This window comes from Porites lutea, chromosome 7 (assembly GCF_958299795.1).
Source record: "Porites lutea chromosome 7, jaPorLute2.1, whole genome shotgun sequence".
NCBI classification, from domain to species: domain Eukaryota; kingdom Metazoa; phylum Cnidaria; class Anthozoa; order Scleractinia; family Poritidae; genus Porites; species Porites lutea.
This window is the reverse complement of record NC_133207.1, coordinates 2,952,618-2,972,492: the sequence shown is the minus strand read 5'-3', so window position 1 is coordinate 2,972,492 and position 19,875 is coordinate 2,952,618. Positions and strand designations below refer to the sequence as shown.

The following is a 19,875-nucleotide window of genomic DNA, read 5'->3' as shown; positions in this document are numbered from 1 at the left end:
CAAGGATTCTAGAAACTTTTTTCTAACTGGAACGTTCCCATATACTTTTTCTAGGTCTATTTTGCATAAAAATCAAAGTTGAAGAAATCTCAAATTTTTAACCAAAATGATTTACTAACCTCTTTGGAAAAATTCCAAGTTTGCGTTTTTAATAAACAGTTGTTCTTATAGTCTTTAAAAGCTTCTTTTCTATCTAGAATGCCAGCAAACACTTTTTCTCCATCTATTTTTGATAAACACAAAAGATGAAAAAAACCTCTACTTTTTGACCAAAATCATGGACTATCCCCTTTGGAAAAATGCCAATTTTGTGGGTTTTTTAAACCCATGTTTTCATTGTCCAGAAAGGCTTGTTTGTTATATAAAACGTCGAAAATCGTGTTTTCACGATTTATTTTCACGATCTATTACATGAGTATACAGCGGGTTACCAGGGGTTACAAGGGGTTACAGGGGGTTAAAGGGGTGACAGCGGGGTTACAAGGGGTTACGGGGGATTACAAGGGGTTACAGGGTGTTACCAAGGATTCTAGAAACTTTTTTCTAACTGGAACGTTCCCAGATACTTTTTCTAGGTCTATTTTGCATAAAAATCAAAGTTGAAGAAATCTCAAATTTTTAACCAAAACGATGGACTAACCCCTTTAGAAAAATTCCAAGTTTGCGTTTTTAATAAACAGTTGTTCTTATAGTCTTTAAAAGCTTCTTTTCTTTCTAGAACGCCAGCAAACACTTTTTCTCCATCTATTTTTGGTAAACTCAAAAGATGAAAAAACTTCAACTTTTTGACCAAAATCATGGACTATCCCCTTTGGAAAAATGCCAATTTTGCCTTCTTTTTAAATCCATATTTATATCGTCTAGAAAGGCTTGTTTTCTAACGAGAACGGCACCAAATACTTTTTCTCGGTGTATTTAACATAAAACAAAACGTTAACAAAATTTTAAATTTTTTAACCAAAACCATGGACGAACCCCTTTGGAAAAAATGCCAATTTTGTGGGTTTTTTAAACCCATGTTTTCATTGTCCAGAAAGGCTTGTTTGCTATATAAAACGTCGAAAATCGTGTTTTCACGATTTATTTTCACGATCTATTACATGACAATACAGGGGGTTACCAAGGGTTTCAAGGGGTTACCGGGGGTTACAAGGGGTGACACGGGGTTACAAGTGGTTACAGGGGGTTACCAAGGATTCTAGAAACTTTTTTCTAACTGGAACGTTCCCAGATACTTTTTCTAGGTCTATTTTGCATAAAAATCAAAGTTGAAGAAATCTCAAATTTTTAATCAAAACGATGGACTAACCCCTTTGGAAAAATTGCAAGTTTGCGTTTTTAATAAACAGTTGTTTTTATAGTCTTTAAAGGCTTCTTTTCTATCTAGAACGTCAGCAAACACTTTTTCTCCATGTGCTTTTGATAAACACAAAAGATGAAAAAACTTCAAATTTTCGACCAGAATCATGGACTATCTATCCCCTTTGGAAAAAAGCTAATTTTGCGTTCTTTTTAAATCCATGTTTTTATTGTTTAGAAAGGCTTGTTTCGTAACGAGAACGTCACCAAATACTTTTTCTCGGTGTATTTTGCATAAAACGAAACGTTGAGAAAATTTCAAATTTTTGACCGAACCATGGACTAACCCCTTTGGAAAAATGCCAATTTTGTGGGTTTTTGAAACCGTTAAGTTTCGTTTATGCCATTCTCTATACAAGACAGTACAAATGCTTTCAAGGGATTACAGGGCATTTTAAGGGGTTACAAGGGTTAGGAAATTGTAGGGGTTACAGGTGATTACAAGGGATTACAGAGGGTTACATGGAGTTAGAGAGGGTTATTTTGCTGTGAAAGAAAAAGTGACACTATTTGTTAAATCTTTTTATTGACACTAATTGAATTCTAGTTCCAGTAGGGACTGTATTTAAGTATTGCTTGAAACTCTTTTCTTCCTTCTGTCGTAACCGATGGCGAGGACGGCATATGGGCTGAAACTTGAAAAACGTTGGGCCACGTTTTGTTCCCAATCGCATCCCACCCACTTGGTGTATGTCAGTTACACCATTTCCTCTGTTTCTTTTCCGCTCTACCATTCCCAGCTGTTGATGGGCCACCCCTCCCCCCCCCCCCCTCCCGCCCACCGGCCCAAAGCTTGGATTTTCCACCTGTCGCAGTAGATTGGAGAATTTGTTAGGGCATGGTGGCAAACAGTTCTGGACGGCAAGAAAACGAAAACGTCACGTAAAAAGTGAATTCGCATTGTTTCAAACTTCATCAATCTTATTTAATTTCACTCAGTTTGTAAGGTTGTGTTCACCTACATAAAAAGAGCGTGTGAAATTAGGAAGTATCACCTCGCAGTCGTGCAACGACGACTAAGAAACGTACTCTGAAAAAAGCGTGATGTACGTGCAAAGTTGTTGTTTTTCAACACAAGCCGACTGCTTGTTTGCCGTTTTCGTTACTTTTAAGTTACCAATTTTTGCGATCCGGAAATTTTGCCACCATGATAACGTAACGTCACACTTCTCCTCTCTATTTACAATACAATAAGGAATATTTGGTTTAAAATGATTAAATTTTCCTCACTGTTTTTCAATGCAGCTCCTGGTCTTTAGAACAGCCATCCTTGAAGCGATCAAAACGCTTTTGGAAGCGAGGGAAAAGCATCCGAAAGAAATCTCCATGCGCCATCAAGAAGGTAAGAATAACTTAAAAAATCCCTTATTTAAAGACTGAAGTAATCTGGCCTAGTTATTCTTATACTACTCGTGTAACCTTCTGCATTGGATGGTCTTTGTTTTACAGAGTTTAAAACTCAATCATATAGGGCGAATTCATGAGACGGGAAGCTTTCTTGGTGATTTTGTTCTTTTCTGTAAGTCTAGTGGTAGGAACTTTACTTTCGTGGAGAAGATTTTTTAAAGCGTATCGCATTTGGGAGCTTATGTAACGACGACGCCGAACAGCATTGCACATGCGTCACGCTTTTTGGTACATCTCTTTAAGCTACAACGGATGCAACAACTCCCAACATTGTTTTGTCGTGCCCAGATTAGCGTTTTGTTAATAAATACATTGTTGTTGGTGGTGTTGTTCATTGTTGAGCCAACATTGTTGGGCTAACAATGTTGGAATTTGTTGCCTCCGTTTGTACGTAGCTAAAAGTTTTTTTTCTTTTCAAACTTTGCGCAACAACTCCTACCAACATTCAACAGGGTGTGCAAACGGAGATGTAAGATCCAACCATTTTGAGCCCGTTTACACAGGGCTTTACTGTCGACGTGAAACCTTCCTGTTTTCATGATCTTTTTATTATATGTTTTCCAAGGAGGTTCTACTGTATGTGATAAATTTGTTTGAAATGCTATATCTTGTTGTTTTTGGACAGCGTTTGGCCATGCTTTCAAGCTATTCCAGTACGATGTGTCGAGTGCCCCTGTGTCGGTTCATTTACCAGTGTCAAGATTTCTTGCAGGTCAGTTTATATAAGAGACCTTTAGATTCTATGACGAGGACGACTACGAGATATTCTCAGTGCTAAGTAGAGCTCTCGCATTAACCAGCGTCATTAGAGACTTTAAGATCCAACAACGCGGACGACAACGAGAACGTCAAAAAAAAACAATTGGTTTAATTAGCAAAACAACAACTTCCCACGTGCATCACACGTTTTTGCACGACTACGACGTGAAAATGCCTAATTTAATGACGAAATTTGATTTCTCTTTCTGAGCTTGAATTTGGTCCCTTGAAATTCAGCTTCAGGAGGGTTCGCCTACCATTGACAAAGTAAGTGGGTAAGAATAATCGCTATAAAGACTGAAAGAACGCAAATTCACTTTTTAAGCGACGTTCTTGTCGCCGTCGCGTCGTTGGATCGTAAAGTCCCTGTTTTGGCGGGAGAACGTGATAGCCATCGTCATTCTACTACGAGTTGAAGCGAGAATCTCGTAGTGACGGAAGCAAGTTATCGAATGTCAGACGTTTTATCATTTTGCGATTGGGAGACGGCTAAACGTCCTCCAATTAAGATAGCAGTGCTAACTTTTCTGGTGAAAAAAGTGCAATAAAGCTTTGCGCGGTGTCTATTTTTCGAGTATACGCGAAAAAACTTAAGTTCAAATCGCCCTCTCGTGGTCGTTTTCGTCCTCGAATCTTAAGGTCACTGTTATATTCGTGTGGGTGTAACGAGTTAAACGTTCCACCCTCTTCAGACGCACTACCTTGTTTTTACCACTCCCTTGAAACAAAAAGCCGGATTTCGTGAGGTTTTACCAACACAAGAAAAGGTTCCTTGTCTTTACTGAAGAAAAGTGAGACGTTTTACGTTTCGCTCGCCATTGTTGTGTACTATTGCTGTATTACTAATACACACGGTTGCAAGCTCTTGGATTTCACGGTAACGAGAGCTTACCGTGTTGTTAGGGACTTGTCAGAAATTAGAAGGGGGGGAGGGGGCTGGAAACAGAGGGAGGGTCACAACTTTTTGAGACTGCAGAAAAGGGAGGGGTCGTGAAAAATGGGCTGTTAAAAGGGGGAGGGTCATGCAAATATGTGTCCCTGATCATGTAGAGGTTCACCCACTGAAGAAAAAAGAAGTTCTTTATTTTGTAAAAAAAAAACACGTGGGAGAAATAGGAGAGTGGCGTGATCAGCTGTCAGAATCAGAGTCAGACTCAGCTTAATGCTATCATCTAAAATGTATGTATATTGTATTAAAAAGAGCAGATTAGAAATATATTTTGAGCTTTCATAATACTGCCTCACCCTCGTGTATTGCAAGAACTAGATTTTATCATTTATATAAGAGGGGGAGGGTCATGATATTTTAGGCCAAGGTCAAGGGGAGGGTTAGAAAATTTCACTCCCATTGCAGGGATGGGTCACCTCATTTCCGAACCCAAATTTAAAATTCCCACCCCCCCCCCCCCCTCCCCCCTGCTAATTTCTGACAAGTCCCTTACCGTGGTCTTAAAATAACGGAACCAAAAAATAGTTTCCCAGCGCCATTTTCAGCCTTAGGGATCCATTTACAGAAATTCATCATTTTTCCGCATAGATACTTAACTGGTAGAGCAATTCTTTAGTTACGTCGACTCATATACCAAACTGAAATGTGTAGCATGTATCAGCTCCATCTTGAACCATTCCCAAAAAGCATTATACATTAGTAGTTTACGGCTGCCTTCCAGCGCTGAGAAAAAAGAAAAGTGTATGACTTTGAAAAATTAAAAACATTTAGGGAATGGGTTCCCACGAATTTTCGTGCAACTAAAATATTGTTACTAATGGTTTCCCGTGATGTCTAGGCACAGAACCGAAAAGTTGTTTTCCATGGGAATTGAAAGCTTAGCGCTTGGGGTTGTCACTAAAATTCTGCGTTTCTTTTGGTGTTCCCCCCTCCCCCCCCCCCCCGCCCCCCCACCTCTTAATGACAGCCCTGAATACATGGCAGCTAGTTTGCGTTTCAGTAAATTCTGGTTTTCCTTTTAGGTCTTCTGTTATCCTGTGACAAGTATGATCTAACCTTCTGGGGACTTTTTGGATTTGAAACTGAGGTAGGGCTGTTATAATTACATAAGTGGCTTTTTAATTTCTGTTGCCAGGTGATTCTAACTTTTGAGTCTGTGGACGAAATCCTTTGCCTAAGCCTTTCAAATTAATCCTCTTTATCTGGTATGTAGTCGTAACTTTTGAGTCAGTGGATGAAATCCTATGGTGTTACCACTCAAATGAAACCTCATCAGCAGTACTTTCACATGGTACTATTTGTTTAGTATGTAGTTCTAACTTTTGAGTCTGTGGATGAAATCCTATGATGTTACCATTCAAATGAAACCTTTTCAGTAGTACTTTCACATGGTACTATTTATTTAGTATGTAGTTCTATCACCCCATGTGAGGGTTTCCGGAATCTGTGAAAATTTTGCCTGTGGAATCCGGAATCCTCGGGCGAAGTTCAAACTTTTGAGTCTGTGGACGAAATCCTGTCGTGTGACCACAGTAGCAGTACGTCTCGTGAATCTCAGATAGAAGGCTTAATCGCAGGCTGACATTATGTATGTACTCCTTTATTTATTTATGCTCAGGATGACAGACTGAAGTTATTTCTAATGGAGTACCCGCTGCGTACTCTTGCCATGGTTGCTCAAGTTCAAGCTGGGATGTGGAGAAGGAATGGTTATGCGGTCATGAATCAGGTATACAGATTTAAGAAATCTATCTTCCTGTGTCAATTGTTGAATTTTTCACTTACAGACAGTTGAACCCCCAAAAAGAAAGAAATATCTTAATTGCCAGACTCTCCAGTCTCCAGTCTTGGAATGCACCAACTTTCAGCGCTTTTGAATTTCAAACTGGTCCAATTTACAGTCAAAATAGTTTCTCGAACATCAGTTCTAAAAATAAATACCTAGTCTATACCTATATGAATAAATAGATAAATAGAGAGAGAAAATTTGACTTCTTGTGCACTTTAATTATTGATTGAATTTCACCCTTAACGTCCATTAAGTAACTCTAATTTATTTAAACTTTGTTTTCAAACCAGGTGTATCACTATTTCAATGTCAAATGTCGGTCCGTCATGTTTGACAAGGACGTTGTAATGCTTCAGGTAAATACCAAATCCCTTCTAATATGTGTTAGTAGTTTAGCGATATTCTTTAATCATTACGAGTTGTTTTGACGCGTTTTCTGTCCTACTTTATAACAAATAACGCTGTGACATCAATTTAGACTTGCTACAAGTCGATCTGTTGTAAGTTCTTAAAGGTAAGCAAGGCGAGCTTCAATGCATGAGGTCGCGCAGCGACCGAGCGAGCGAGGAAGTCTCGAGGTCGACTTTCGTCGCTAACCAACCAGGAAAAAAATAAAGGACTTTTAGAAAGTCTAACAGCAATTCAGCTGAGGCGAAAGCGAGGTATAGGCCTACCTCGTAATATGCGAGAGGAAGTAGAATCTGGGTAATTTAGATTGGGCAAAAGTTTTTTTCAAGGCCACTACTGTGATCGATTTTTTTTAAATTTTGGTCTACAGTATAAATGTGAGACTATCAACTAGAAAAATCTCTGGTAGAAGGAGAAGTTGTACTTTTTATATTTGATCAATTTGTAGGTTGTGGCATCGTTTCTTGACAGTGATTACTTCTTGGTAGCCCTTCTTGACAGGTTTGGACTTGTCAACTGGTCCATGTAAGTTATATTTAATTTAATTTATTACTTACTTATTCGGCGCAAATATCTATATGAATATATTCAAATGCGCCTTACAAGTTACATTAAAATAATAATAAAATAATAAATCTAATATAGTAAAACTATCCAGTCCATATCTAATAAATAAACTAAAAATTACACAGAGTCAAAAATGTAAAATTCTAAAAAAAATAACAAGCATACGCTTTTCTAAAAAGATGAGTTTTCACTAAGGACTTAAAAACGTCCATTGTCTTAGCATTTCTAATGTCATTTGGGAGACCGTTCCACAGTCCCGGAGACGCAACTTGAAATGCTCTGTCTCCCAATGTCTTTTTTATTTTTGTAGCATTATATGGTTGTAGTAGTAGCTGTGACGAGGATCTTAAATTATAATTTGTTCGTTCCCCAGTTCTAATTAAATCTGAAATATATAGTGGAGCATAGCCATGTATTGCCTTATAGGTTAAAATTAGCACTTTGTATTCAATCCTAAAAGACACAGGCAGCCAATGTAGCCGATAAAGAACAGGTGTTATATGTTCAAATCTAGGAATGTAATAGACTAGCCGAGCTGCACTATTCTGGATGCGCTGTAATTTAGCGATATGTACAGCCGGAATCTTGAATAGTAAGCTGTTACAATAATCAATATATTTAGTCGTAGCTAAATAAAGATTTTATGCCGATCGTGAATTATTCGCGGCCACCAGCCATGGGCGAGAGAAACCGTGACATATTCGAGTCAGTGATCGTAGATTTGGCCATTTTGAGGTTAGCCTGCGAATAAAACGGTTTGTCCCCCCCCCCCCCCACCCACCCCTAGCGTCCCAAGTGGTGAGCAGTGAAGAGAGACCAAACAAAACTAAGCTAACATTACTTCAAAAGGAAGACACGTGACAGTTCCAAGAATTCATAAGACTGTGACCCTCTTAGAGTTACCAGCTTACTGGAGACACTTTCCCGATCGGATTGGAATTTGAAATGTTGGTTTTGTTTTTTTGCGGAGAGGGAAACACTGGAGAACGCGGGGAGAAACCTCTCGGAGAAAGGGAGAAAACCAGCAGCAAACTCAACCCACGTACTAATTGCGTCGACTCCGGTACTCGAACCCAGGCCACATTTGTGGTGGCATGCGAGTGCTTCATCCACTGCGGTATTCGCACTCCCCACCCTCACAATCCACCCCTACTCCCCACCCCCCCACTCCCCACCCCCCCTTCACTCCCCACTCCTCACTCCCCACCCCCACTCCCTCTTTAAACGATAAATAGATAATATTGTGTACAAACACGAAATCATGCCTTGCTGACATGTGACTGAATTTGCCATTCCTACACAGGCCTAGTTTTGATGATAGCAGATTTGACCAGGTAAAACTCATTTCTGTCCGTTGATGTGATAACTGATTTGTTTCACTTTCTCTTTGTCCGATTCAGTGCTTCAGAATCTATGCTACTATTGCTGTTGTGAAGCAATAATTGTTTGCTGTTTCGTTTCAGGAGAAACTTAACCAGAAGTTGACCATCGCAGAATCCTTTTTTTCTCTGCTGATAGCCATTGTAGGTAAGGCGGTGTTAAGTGTTAACAGGAGCTTAAGAAAAGACCAGCTGAAAGACGTTTTTGGCGACGCGCGTCAACCGGAAGTAAGGTGTTTTCCTTTTAATATGCCATTTGTATTGCTAAGTGTCTTTACCCTCATAAAGACATTTGGGCAAAACCACTGCCCAAGAATGCAAAAAGTCAGCTTCCAGTTAGCATGCGTCTTGGCTTAAGCTCACTAACCTCTCAACACAGTGCGTTGCTCAGTGATTTTGCGTCTCTACTCTTCACGCTTTGTGTGATCACCTGTCTGGATCCCACAAGACCCTGGTCAGGTTGGTTGAGATCCTGTGAACGAGGGGTGTGCGTTTGTGAACAATGCAACCGAAAGTTTTTGGAAGGAACAAGTTCGGGGCATTGTGTGAGAACATAATTATTTTAAGCGGCACAATTCTAAACGGATTTTATAAGCAAGGTGGCGTTTGTTTTTGTGAAATTTAGGTGAACGGTATTTCCCTGGTGTTGGGCGCGTGTCAGCGGATGAATTTATGAGAAGGGAGATCATTCACAAGCTATGTCTCAAGCCCATGACGCATAGCGAGCTCGTCAAGGCTTTGCCGCTGGACAATGAACTGGAGGACGAGGAAGGAGTGGATGGCATCATTGAGTCTGTTTCGACTTTCAAGTAAGAAATCTTCGATCATTCATTGTTTAGTATACTTACTATACAATGAGTTGTCTCTTGAGGAAAGTACCCCTAATGTAAAGGGCTTCTAGTGAGTAGGTTAAAGTTCGATTTGTCAGTACCTGCAATGTTGGACAGAGTAATATGGAAAAGCAAACCCTTCCTTTGGAAATCAAGGATGAAACCGCATGACGGCCGAAGTGCGCCATTATCTCATCTTTGACTTGGGAGGGGGGAGTTGCCTTGTTTTTTTGTAATGCGTCATTGTCTTACCCTTGATTTGAGGGGAGATCTGAATGTTCCGTTTATTCTGTCCATGTAGTCATCAGCTCTGGGGTTAAAATCAATTTTGTGTCGTTACCAGTCTAATAAATTCAAATGTGGCGGTTACAATAAGACATTGGATGTTAGCTTTTAAATGAGGGACGCCTCCCTTGTATCCTCGTGACGTTGGATTATCCTTATGTGACATAACGCGTAACTGAAACCCAATCAATCTGCCAGTGATATGACTTGCGATGAATCGGACAGGTAGGACTAAAATCTTCAATGGACTTAAAATCCTAACTTCATTCAAACCTCGAGGAGGGGGGAGGAGCATAGAAAGTGTCCGTATTAAGGGGCTTGAATTGTGAGAAAATGTGACTTCTTACTTTCCCCAGGGACAAAGAAAACTCTCTGTAATAAAGAGGTGTCCATATTAAGAGGGGTTCTACTGTCTCTACCTTCCAAATCTTATACAGCCGAACCCCTTAATTCGAACACCTCTTTATTACGGTCATATTTCCTTTTCCCTTGGAAAAGGAAGCCCTAGTATTTTTTCTAAATTCAACCTGCTTAATACGGACACTTTCTAAAGCCCCCTCTGTGTGCGTATTTACGGGGTTTGACTGTATTCCTTATTAAATACAAGGGTTGATGCCACATAATCAATTACAAGTAGATGCATTGTGTGGTTCCATAACTGATTGTAAGCGTTATTTGATTATAGGAAACCTGGAGTTACAGGTAAAGGCCTGTACGATCTGAAACCAGAGTGCCTCAAAGAGTACAACCCATTTTTCTATCACTACACGCGGATAGAGCAGTCCAAGGTGAAACATTTGTACTGGTTGCTTTTAGGATTAGGCTGTAATTTCTCTCATTTCTCGGGACAGTCGATATTTGTGATAACACGGGCGAGAGGGGGATTTACAGACTATTTTTGCCCTTTTACAAGCACACCCATAGTCTCTCTGGAAAATAAACTTTTCAAATGCTTTATTCTTTTGATTTTTAACATAGCTTTTCACGGGGGACGACACAGTCAGCCATCGTCATAAATTCATTATTAGCGCATTCCTTTCGTATTTTTCTTGGGAGTCAAAAATTCCCTTCTTTTTTTAACTTTTAAACCCTGTATCCCGTGTGTCCCCTTGTGTCCCGTGTATCCTCTTGTGTCCCCTTGTGTCCCTTGTGTTCCCTGTGTCCCTTGTGTTCCCTGTGTCCCTTGTCTCCCCTTGTGTCCCCTTTTGTCCCCTGTGTCCCCTTGTCTCCTTTATGTCCCCTTGTGCCCTTTTGTGTCCCCTGTGTCTCTTGTGTTCCTTGTGTCCCCTGTGTCATGTGTCCTCTTGTGTTCCCTTGTGTCCCTTGTGTACCTTGTGTCCCCTTGTATCCCTTGTGCCCCCTGTGTCTCCTTGTGTTACTTGTGTCCCCTTGTGTGCCCCGTGTCACTTGTGTCCCCTTGTTTCTCTTGAGTCCTCTGTGTACCTTGTGTCCCCTTGTGTCCCCTGTGTCCTTTTGTGTCCTCTTGTGTCCTCTTGTGTCCCCTGTGTCCCTTGTGTCCCGTGTGTCCCCTGTGTTACTTGTGTCCCCTTGTGTGTCCTGTGTCACTTGTGTCCCCTTGTGTCTCTTGAGTCCCCTGTGTACCTTGTGTCCCCTTGTGTCCCCTGTGTCCTTTTGTGTCCCCTTGTGTCCCTTGTGTCACCGGTGTTCCCTGTGTCACTTTGTGTCCCCTACGTCCCGTTGTGTCCTCTTGTGTCCCTCATGTCCCCTTGTGTCCCTTGTGTCCCCTTGTTTCTCCTCGTCTCCTCTGTGTCACTTGTGTCCCCTGTGTCCTTTTGTGTCCCCTTGTGTCCCTTGTGTCCCTTTGTGTCCCCTGCGTCCCATTGTGTCCTCTTGTGTCCCTCGTGTCCCCTTGTTTCTCCTCGTCCCTCTGTGTCACTTGTGTCCCCTGTGTCCTTTGTGCCCCCTTGTGTTTCTTGTGTCCCCTGTGTCTTCTTGTGTCCACTTGTGCCCCCTTTTCCATTTAAAAGAAAGGAAATGTTCGGCGGTGTTGCCCTTGTTTGTCATATGGCGCGAAAACTTTGATGGGTTTCATTGCTTGAATATGTCAGACAAGAACCTTTCTTTTACGCACGCTCAGGAGATCAAATGATGTGACTTGTCATGAAAATAAAAAATCAAAACACAAAGTTCTGCTTGACTTGGTTAGGAAATAATTTGTTTAATTTTTGGTCATCAACAAACAGCTCACTGATTTATTAATTTGGGCGACCAAAAAGTGTTTGGGAGTCCGAAGGGCTCCTCGAAAATTTTATTTGGGCGACCATCTTTCAGGTCTAGGTAGCCCAGCTAAAATGCTTGGGAAGGGCTCCCTGAAAAGTTTCTTTAGAGCAGAGCCTTGAGCCCTGTAGGTATTGGAAGTCTGATACATTACAAGCTATTGTTGAATGTGGAAGTGCATTTATCGAGGATATTATTAAAGCCTGAATGCAAATTGTAGTGAACTACCCATAGTCTTAACATGTAATGTAATGTAATGTAATGTAATGTTACGTTACGTTACGTTACGTTACGTTACGTTATGTTATGTTATGTTATGTTATGTTATGTTATGTTATGTTATGTTATGTTATGTTATGTTATGTTTTCCGGAGCAAAGGAACCCTTGTGTGTATTTCGTCTTCTGGTATATTTAACAGAACATATCCGTCTCTCTTCCACACATTTGTTGATGATACACTGCCAATGCCATTCAACATAATTCTTACTTACCCCAAGACCTTTCGCGTAAACGCCCTCAGGCGTCTTCTTGTCCTTTTTTTTTGGGAAGGGGGAGATTTACGCCAGAAGAGGAAATATTCTTTGAAAATTGCATCATTGTTTTAAAAATATATATATTTTTACTTTTTTTGATAGACAGAGGAGCATATACGAAAGAAGATGACAAACGAAGGTATAACCATGTCCATAAGCTAATTATACCTCTCAAGTATTCTTCTGTAGCGTGTAATTGGGTGGTCACACTTTAGCAAGACCCTATCTGCAGTCTCAGAAGTTAGAAGTGAATAAAGAGCTTCGCTTTTATTTATTCTAAAGGGTTTCATTCACAGACTGAAAAGTAAGAATCACTTTTTACACCCACAGTCGGCGACAGAATTGTTGAGACATTGTATTCAAATAGAGTAACTTCAGAGAACCAAAAAAACCACACCCCTCCCCTCTCCCCTCCATTCAAAGTTGGGGTGTTTGTTGTTTTCGATAGGTAGCTCGAACAGCGGCACAACACTGCACTGTTTTCCCCTTTTGAAGTCAGTAAAACGTCAGAAAGCCCCTTTGGGACGAAGAGTCTCAACGAATTTTGTCGCCCATTGCAGGTACGATACACTGAAACAACCTCTTGTAAGACCATTCGTTCCTGCTCTGTAGAAGCTTTCTCTACATTGTTCACGCTGTTACACCTTCATTCAAACTTTAAACCGTTTGGGCTAAGTGAGAGACTGGGCCCACGTCGCCTCGAATTGCACCATAGGACTGTTTTAGTGCACGAATCAGTTTTGACCCAGTTTCTCCGCTCAACTTTGTAATAGCCAATCAAAGACGCGATAGAATCCCTAAAACAGTCCCATCATGCAATTCGGCACAACACCGACCCAGTCTCAGAACAACCACAAAACGGCCATAGGGAAGATACTGTTCAACGTTTTTACACGGCGTCACCAATGGTCACTATTTTGAGGTTTACCCGCAATAGTTAACCTTGCAACTTCTACAGCGTAATAATTCACGGAGTCCAATTTATTAATCGTTAGGCACATTAAGCAACGACAGCGTTACGTCAAATGAGAAGCAAAAACGCGCGGAAAGGACTGAAAACGATTTACGCTTCTCAGTTTACCACTCTGCCGTTGGTCAATTCTAATTTTAGGTCCGCGCGTTCACTGTCGTCGACGCGCGGTAACCGATTTCTTTGGCTAAATACGATTGTTAGGAGCGAAAGAGTACACATTTTGCATAATATTTTGCAGTTGGTCCCCCACCTATCCCCCCTGAGTTCTGTGAGCCTTTCAGTAAGGTGTTGAAGCTGATGTGCTGTAAGACGCTAGTGGGTCTGATGAATACCCTTGTCAGTCGTGTAAACAAACCACACCCAAGGGCTGTTACGGATTTACTGTTTCAACAGGTACGTTGTTTTCTGTCCTAAAACAGGCGTTTTTGCTTTGCGATACGCATGCGCCTAGCGAGTAACACTAAGGCTTCAGGCTTCAGTCAGTCCTTTCCTACCATATTTACTCTAAAGACTGCCGCCGTCGAATAAGCCGAGGCTTCACCCTTCAGACAAATTTTACAACACAAAATGGTTTCCGAGTCTTTGGAAGGTCAAATTTCGAATCGCATGGCTGTCAAGCAGGAGCCCATCTCCTGCCGTCAAGTCAGTTAACAGTTCAACCTAGTTTCGCGCTACTTCATTTCTCTCTTTATCTGATTTTTTACTAGGTTCTGCATTTGGTATGCCTTGCTCTTCATGAAGAAAAACGAAAAAATATGACTGGAAATAATAGTGAATTTAACTTCATTACCATGGCAACCTCGACGGAAGGTAATGGGAATGTTTTTTCAAATTATTATTGTTCACAAGTTTTGTTTTCTTGGTGTGTGATGATGACAGACTCATATTTAAAATCTCTCCTACAAACTCTCTGACGTACGTAGGTCTCTCATTGCACTTCGATTTATTTAAAGGATAGAGAGTTTTAACCGCGGCAAGACTAGTTCAGTCAGTAGAGCGCTTGACTGCAGAGCGTGTGGTCGCGGGCTCGATCCATGGGGCCAGACCAATACACAGGGCCTCAAAGCAACTAAGAAATGAGGGTATTTCTTTCACCTTGCAAATGGCTCGAACTTCGTGTGGTAAGGAGAAAAAAACAACTGTATATACAAGTGTAGAAGAGGTTTGAATGACTGAATTTCCTCTTGTGCTGACTTTGGGTAATATCTTTCGTTATTTTGACACATTTAGGTCAACCACAGAGTCTCCTAAAATCGCTGGAGGATATTCACGACATCGAGTGTCCAGACATGTGCAAAGAGCATGTCTCACAGCTGGACTGGATTATTAAGGTAGAACGAGTTGTTGAATGCCGCCGGACCTGGTTGTTTAAAAATTGTAAAGCGCAATTCACCGGATTAAATTGCTAGGCAATGTATAAGTATTAAGGAATACAACTCTGCTTCCCGCGCTTGGTGACCGCAATTTGTGTTGAGTTCTGATCGGATAATTGTCTCTCCCGCGCTTGGTGTCCCCTACGTGTGTGAGTTCTGATTATTTCGTTAGACTATCTTTATCAGTTTTGGTTCGCTCAAGTTTTGCTTTTGCAGCACTTATCTCGAAACTCGCCTAATATGGGTGCTTAAAGAAAGTGACAGTCCCCTTTTAATTGTATTTCTGTAGACGTTTCACAAAGAGCTCGCTGCACGAGACATTAAGCCACGAGGGGTAGGTGCTGCGCGCCCCTCCCTGGCGAGGAGTGTTTCGCAGGAGGAGGAAAAAGCAAGAAGGGCGAAGCTTGCACAAGAGAGACGCGCTAAAGTCATGGCTCAGATGTCTGCCTTACAGAAAGTGTTTATCAAGGAAAATGCCCAGTTACTGGCGTCAATGGAGGCAGAAGAGTACGATTCGATTCTCTTAACCTTTTCTTCCCACAATCAATTATATAGACATGAACTGCAGTTCTTCCTGGTGTTTTTTCAAATCTCAAGTTTGTTGGTTGTTTGAGATTTGCCGAAACTGTTGTCCAAATTTTGCCGTACCTACAGATCTGTATCAAAACTTTTACTGATTTTTTAAGATGAAATCATACATTCTTATTGTAATTTCAAGTGAAGTTTGAGTTTAAAGTTTTTTGTTAATCTCTATTGCCTTAGTTTCAACACTTCTGAGCCACACGTGGAAAACCGTGAACCCAGCCTAGAGGAGCCAGTTGTTCTGGGTGTTCAGCGGTGTCGGCAAGATGTACGAGCACCTCGCTATGTAACCGAACCTTGTATTCTGTGTCAAGAACAACAAGAGGTACGTTGCAAAGAAGAGAAACCCGGGGATGCGTATTTGATTATTTTAAGTGACCCTTGTAACATTTCAGTCTTCCACAAGACCGCCCTTTGTGTTGAACTGTTATCGCCGGAAATTCTACAATCGTACCCGACTTAAGGTGATTCCCTAGTAAAAGAACGTAACATAGATTGTAGATGAAACTTGGTACAATGATGTAACAAGTCAAGAAGATGATAAAAAAGTAATAAAAAGTGGGGGTCACCGTGCTCGTTTTGACGTCACAATGCTGACAAATACGGCTATTTAGAACCCTTTTACAAAAACCGCGGGCAGCCCAAAACTAGACAAAAAGGAGAGTGTTTTCGATGATGCGTGTGGTATCACACAGAATTTGACTTTAATGTATTGTTTATCCACTTAAGTACCAGAAAAATACCTTTTAATGCCCATGTTTTTACTTTACGCTACAAAGTAGAATTAAATTGGACACGCGCTATTCGACACGTGATAGCTCAATCCGTACAATTTAGTAAAATTGCCAAAAAACTGAACATAGATTTGTGCCAACTTTTTTCTCATCGAAAGTAAGCACCGTCCTTATTAAAATCATGAAATAAAAAATGGGGGTCATCGTACTCGTTTTTGCGGTAGAGCTGCAGAAAGTGCGCACCAAATGCATTTTCTCCGATTTTTGAGAGAGGACTGGGGCGAGTGTCAATAGAATGTATGTGAAAGGGGGAAGAAAGTATTAAAAAATCCGTTTTTACAGAATTTACATCGAGATATCACATTTAGGACACAATGTGATAAAGAAAGCGTTTAAATGAAAATCAAAGTGAGTAAGCACAAGTTAAACATCTACTATCGAGGTTCTCCGAGAGGAAGTTGAACTCAGCAACTCGCGTACTGCTTACGTTATGCACATTCCCAACACATTGAGTCTCACCTTGGCAAGAAACAACAGCAAGCAAACATTCCAATAGCGTTTCTCTTCAGTCAACTTCATTTTAATAATGTTACTTCACATGCTCTTTTTTACGGCGGCCATCTTGTTATGCGCAGTAAGAGGTGCGCAGTGCAAAACCAGGGAATTACCTTACGATCGAAATTCCCTTCTTGTTTGGTTTACTTGCAGGTCAACAGCGATGGTCGCGCCGTAGTCATGGCTTCTTTTGTCCAGCGGTCGACTGTTATGTCTCGCTCCCGCGGGAAGATGTTTGAGACCGGGAACGAAGTCGACCCGCTGCACACCCCGAGGGACCTCTACTGGGGCGTTCATGTCAACAGCTGTGGTCACATGATGCATAGTGACTGTTGGCAGGGATTTTACAAGTCTGTTACGGTGAAAGAACGAAGGGCTTTGCGAATGGGGCAGCATTTTACTGTGGATATCACTAAGGGGGAGTATTTGTGTCCGCTTTGCGGATGTATCAGCAACACAGTCTTACCAGTCCTGCCTTCCCTGTTTAACGGACAGGGAGAGGGGTAAGGAAATATTTGTGTCAAGAAGATAAGTACTATGCCTGATGATATCTTTGTAAGTTCCACTTGTAAGGGAAACTGCCCACCTATCCCCCCCCCCCCTAAGTCAACGTTAACACTCGCTCCTCACTTAGGACAAAATGTTGGCTTAGGGGAGGGGTAGGTGTTGAGTTTCCCACAGACCTAAATTGATCGGAGAGCTTATTTGTCACAATTTGCAGCTGTGTCGAAGAGATCACCGTCGCAGAATTTCTTAGCAGCATGCAGGACGTTGTCTCTTCAAACTTCAGCTTGTTTTCAGAAGAAGATGAAAAGAAAGGGAAAAAAGGTGCATTAAACTTTTATTTTAAAGCCCACTGAATCGTTACTAAGGCTTGCGTCACTTTCCTTTGGAGCTTTGGAGTTAATTGAGCCTTTTTCTTTAAAATAATAAAGGTCATAATCATCGACACCTTTTCGTTTAGAAGATCTGACGAAATACACTTAGCCCCTTTGACCCACTTAGCGAAACATACGATCTTAGCCAAATTCAGTGGATTAAATCTCAAAAGTGGCTCACACTTACAGACTCTCCTGCATATCATTGTGCAGTTCAATCCTTCAGCTACTGAATCGTGTTAAAAGTTTTGGCGGCTATTCAGTTTCGGTCGAGGGGTGAGTGGCGACATTTGCCTTACTTTGCCATTTCGCAGGCGTTTCGCCATCGTGAAGTCCAGAAGGATTGTCAGAATAGAAAGCGAGAAATCGGGTATATGCCACTCGAAAATTGTCCACTCCTAAAGACTGCATACTTTCAATCACTGTTTTCCATGTGGCTGTGGTTTTAACCAAACGAAGAAGAAAGAGAAGGCGGTGAACGTGAGCTTATTTACTGTCGGCCATGTTTTTGTAGGGTTTGTGGAACGCGTGGGATCTGGAAACCGGAATGCGGAATTCGCAACCCTTTTCTTTTGTTATTTGTGGAAAATCATTTCGCATTTACAATATTTTTTTGTTTCTCTTTTTTAAAATTATAGAATATTAAGCAGGAAGTCTCAGAGGTCTTCTTAGCCTGCTCTAGGCACTAGGGGGATTCCCTATCCAAACTGTCGCTGCTGTTGAAAATGTCTCAATTTAAATATTTTACTTCTTAAGAGGAGATATCTGAAATTGATAAACTATGATTCAAGAACAGCTGAACAGTGCAAATGTGAAGTGTCAATACGTCATTTTAAGCTTATATTATTTTCCTTGCTCTCGCTATTTTTCCTCGTCTTTTCCTTTCCTAGTGGCACAGTGAGAAACGAACCATCTTGGCCTAATAATAATAATATTACCTGTAAGTTGTCTCTTCTTTGCACTCCAAGAAATCGACTTGTGAGTGTCTTTGAATAGCCTGAGAATGACTTTTCCGGAACTTAGAACAAATTGCTGTTGAGAGTAATTCAGGCTCACAAAGTTAACGGGGGTGACTGAACAAGCTTTAGCATGTGATGGGGAACGCCCTCTTTCCCTCGTGCCGCTGCCCCCTTACTCCACTGCTTTCCCAGCTCTTATAAGCTGTGCGTTTTTAGCAAACTTCCTTTGCTGTGGAAAACATTTCAACAATCTGAATTGAAACATTAAGTCCCTCAGATGAGGTTGCCTTCAAAAGGCAAGTAGGTGATTAGGGAGACAGTTTTTTTTTACGTCATGCAAAAATCTAAACTGCGCTAAGTGGCCTGGTTATTTTCGCATGAAGTTCATTCGATGATACGACTCTGAAAATCTTCAATGTTGAAACACTGGAAAACTTTGCAAGAGGGCTGGGTGAATGCCCTTGACACCATTTATGACTTATTCTTGATACCTGATAATCTTCTTTCTATGGGCGAGGGCCTAAATAAATACAACACGTTTCCACAGCTACGAAAAATAGAATCTATGACATGGTTCAAATAAAGAGGGTTTCTTCAACTTAGAAGTTTATGATCTGCTTAATAAATAAGTGCAGTTTTATATTTCTCACCCAAAGCTAATAAAACGGAATTTTCACAATTGCATTGAAATGAAATGCCATTTAGAAGTCATAACATAACATAACATATTTTATGTTATATAACATAACATATTTTTGACACATGTTGTATAACATAACATGACACATGTTATATAACATAACACATGTTGTATAACATAACATGACACATGTTAAAACATATTTTATGTTATATAACATAACATATAATATATATCATAACATATTTTATGTTATATAACAAAAGATGACATATGTTATATAACATGACACACGTTATATAACATGACATATGTTATATAACAACATAACACATGTTATATGACATAAAATAACACATGTTATATAACATAACAAAACATGTTATATAACACAACATATTTTATGTTATATCACATAAAATGACATATGTAATATAACATAACATGACACATGTTATATAACAGAACATAACATGACACACGTTGTATAACATAACATGACACGTGTTATATAACACAACATAACGTATGTTATATAACATAACATATTTTATGTTATATAAGATAACATGACACATGTTATAGAAAATAAGAAAACATATGTTGTATAACAGAACATATTTTGTCATATATAACATAACATGATATATGTTATATAACATCACAAGACACGTTAT

General features: G+C 40.4%; 1 protein-coding gene across 1 annotated transcript in view; it reads left to right on the top strand.

The window, feature by feature from the left end:
- LOC140942643 (E3 ubiquitin-protein ligase UBR2-like) overlaps window positions 1-19,875 on the top strand; it is a 78,736-nt gene that overhangs the window by 46,072 nt on the left and 12,789 nt on the right. Inside the window, exons 18-35 of the mRNA XM_073391579.1 lie at window positions 2,605-2,701; window positions 3,392-3,478; window positions 5,497-5,561; window positions 6,093-6,203; window positions 6,554-6,619; window positions 7,120-7,196; window positions 8,542-8,572; window positions 8,702-8,765; window positions 9,243-9,426; window positions 10,418-10,520; window positions 12,607-12,643; window positions 13,716-13,870; window positions 14,185-14,287; window positions 14,708-14,808; window positions 15,140-15,357; window positions 15,613-15,757; window positions 16,875-17,224; window positions 17,443-17,549. Coding sequence (XP_073247680.1) covers window positions 2,605-2,701; window positions 3,392-3,478; window positions 5,497-5,561; window positions 6,093-6,203; window positions 6,554-6,619; window positions 7,120-7,196; window positions 8,542-8,572; window positions 8,702-8,765; window positions 9,243-9,426; window positions 10,418-10,520; window positions 12,607-12,643; window positions 13,716-13,870; window positions 14,185-14,287; window positions 14,708-14,808; window positions 15,140-15,357; window positions 15,613-15,757; window positions 16,875-17,224; window positions 17,443-17,549 — 2,101 coding nt within the window. The remainder of the gene's footprint in view (window positions 1-2,604; window positions 2,702-3,391; window positions 3,479-5,496; window positions 5,562-6,092; window positions 6,204-6,553; window positions 6,620-7,119; window positions 7,197-8,541; window positions 8,573-8,701; window positions 8,766-9,242; window positions 9,427-10,417; window positions 10,521-12,606; window positions 12,644-13,715; window positions 13,871-14,184; window positions 14,288-14,707; window positions 14,809-15,139; window positions 15,358-15,612; window positions 15,758-16,874; window positions 17,225-17,442; window positions 17,550-19,875) is intronic.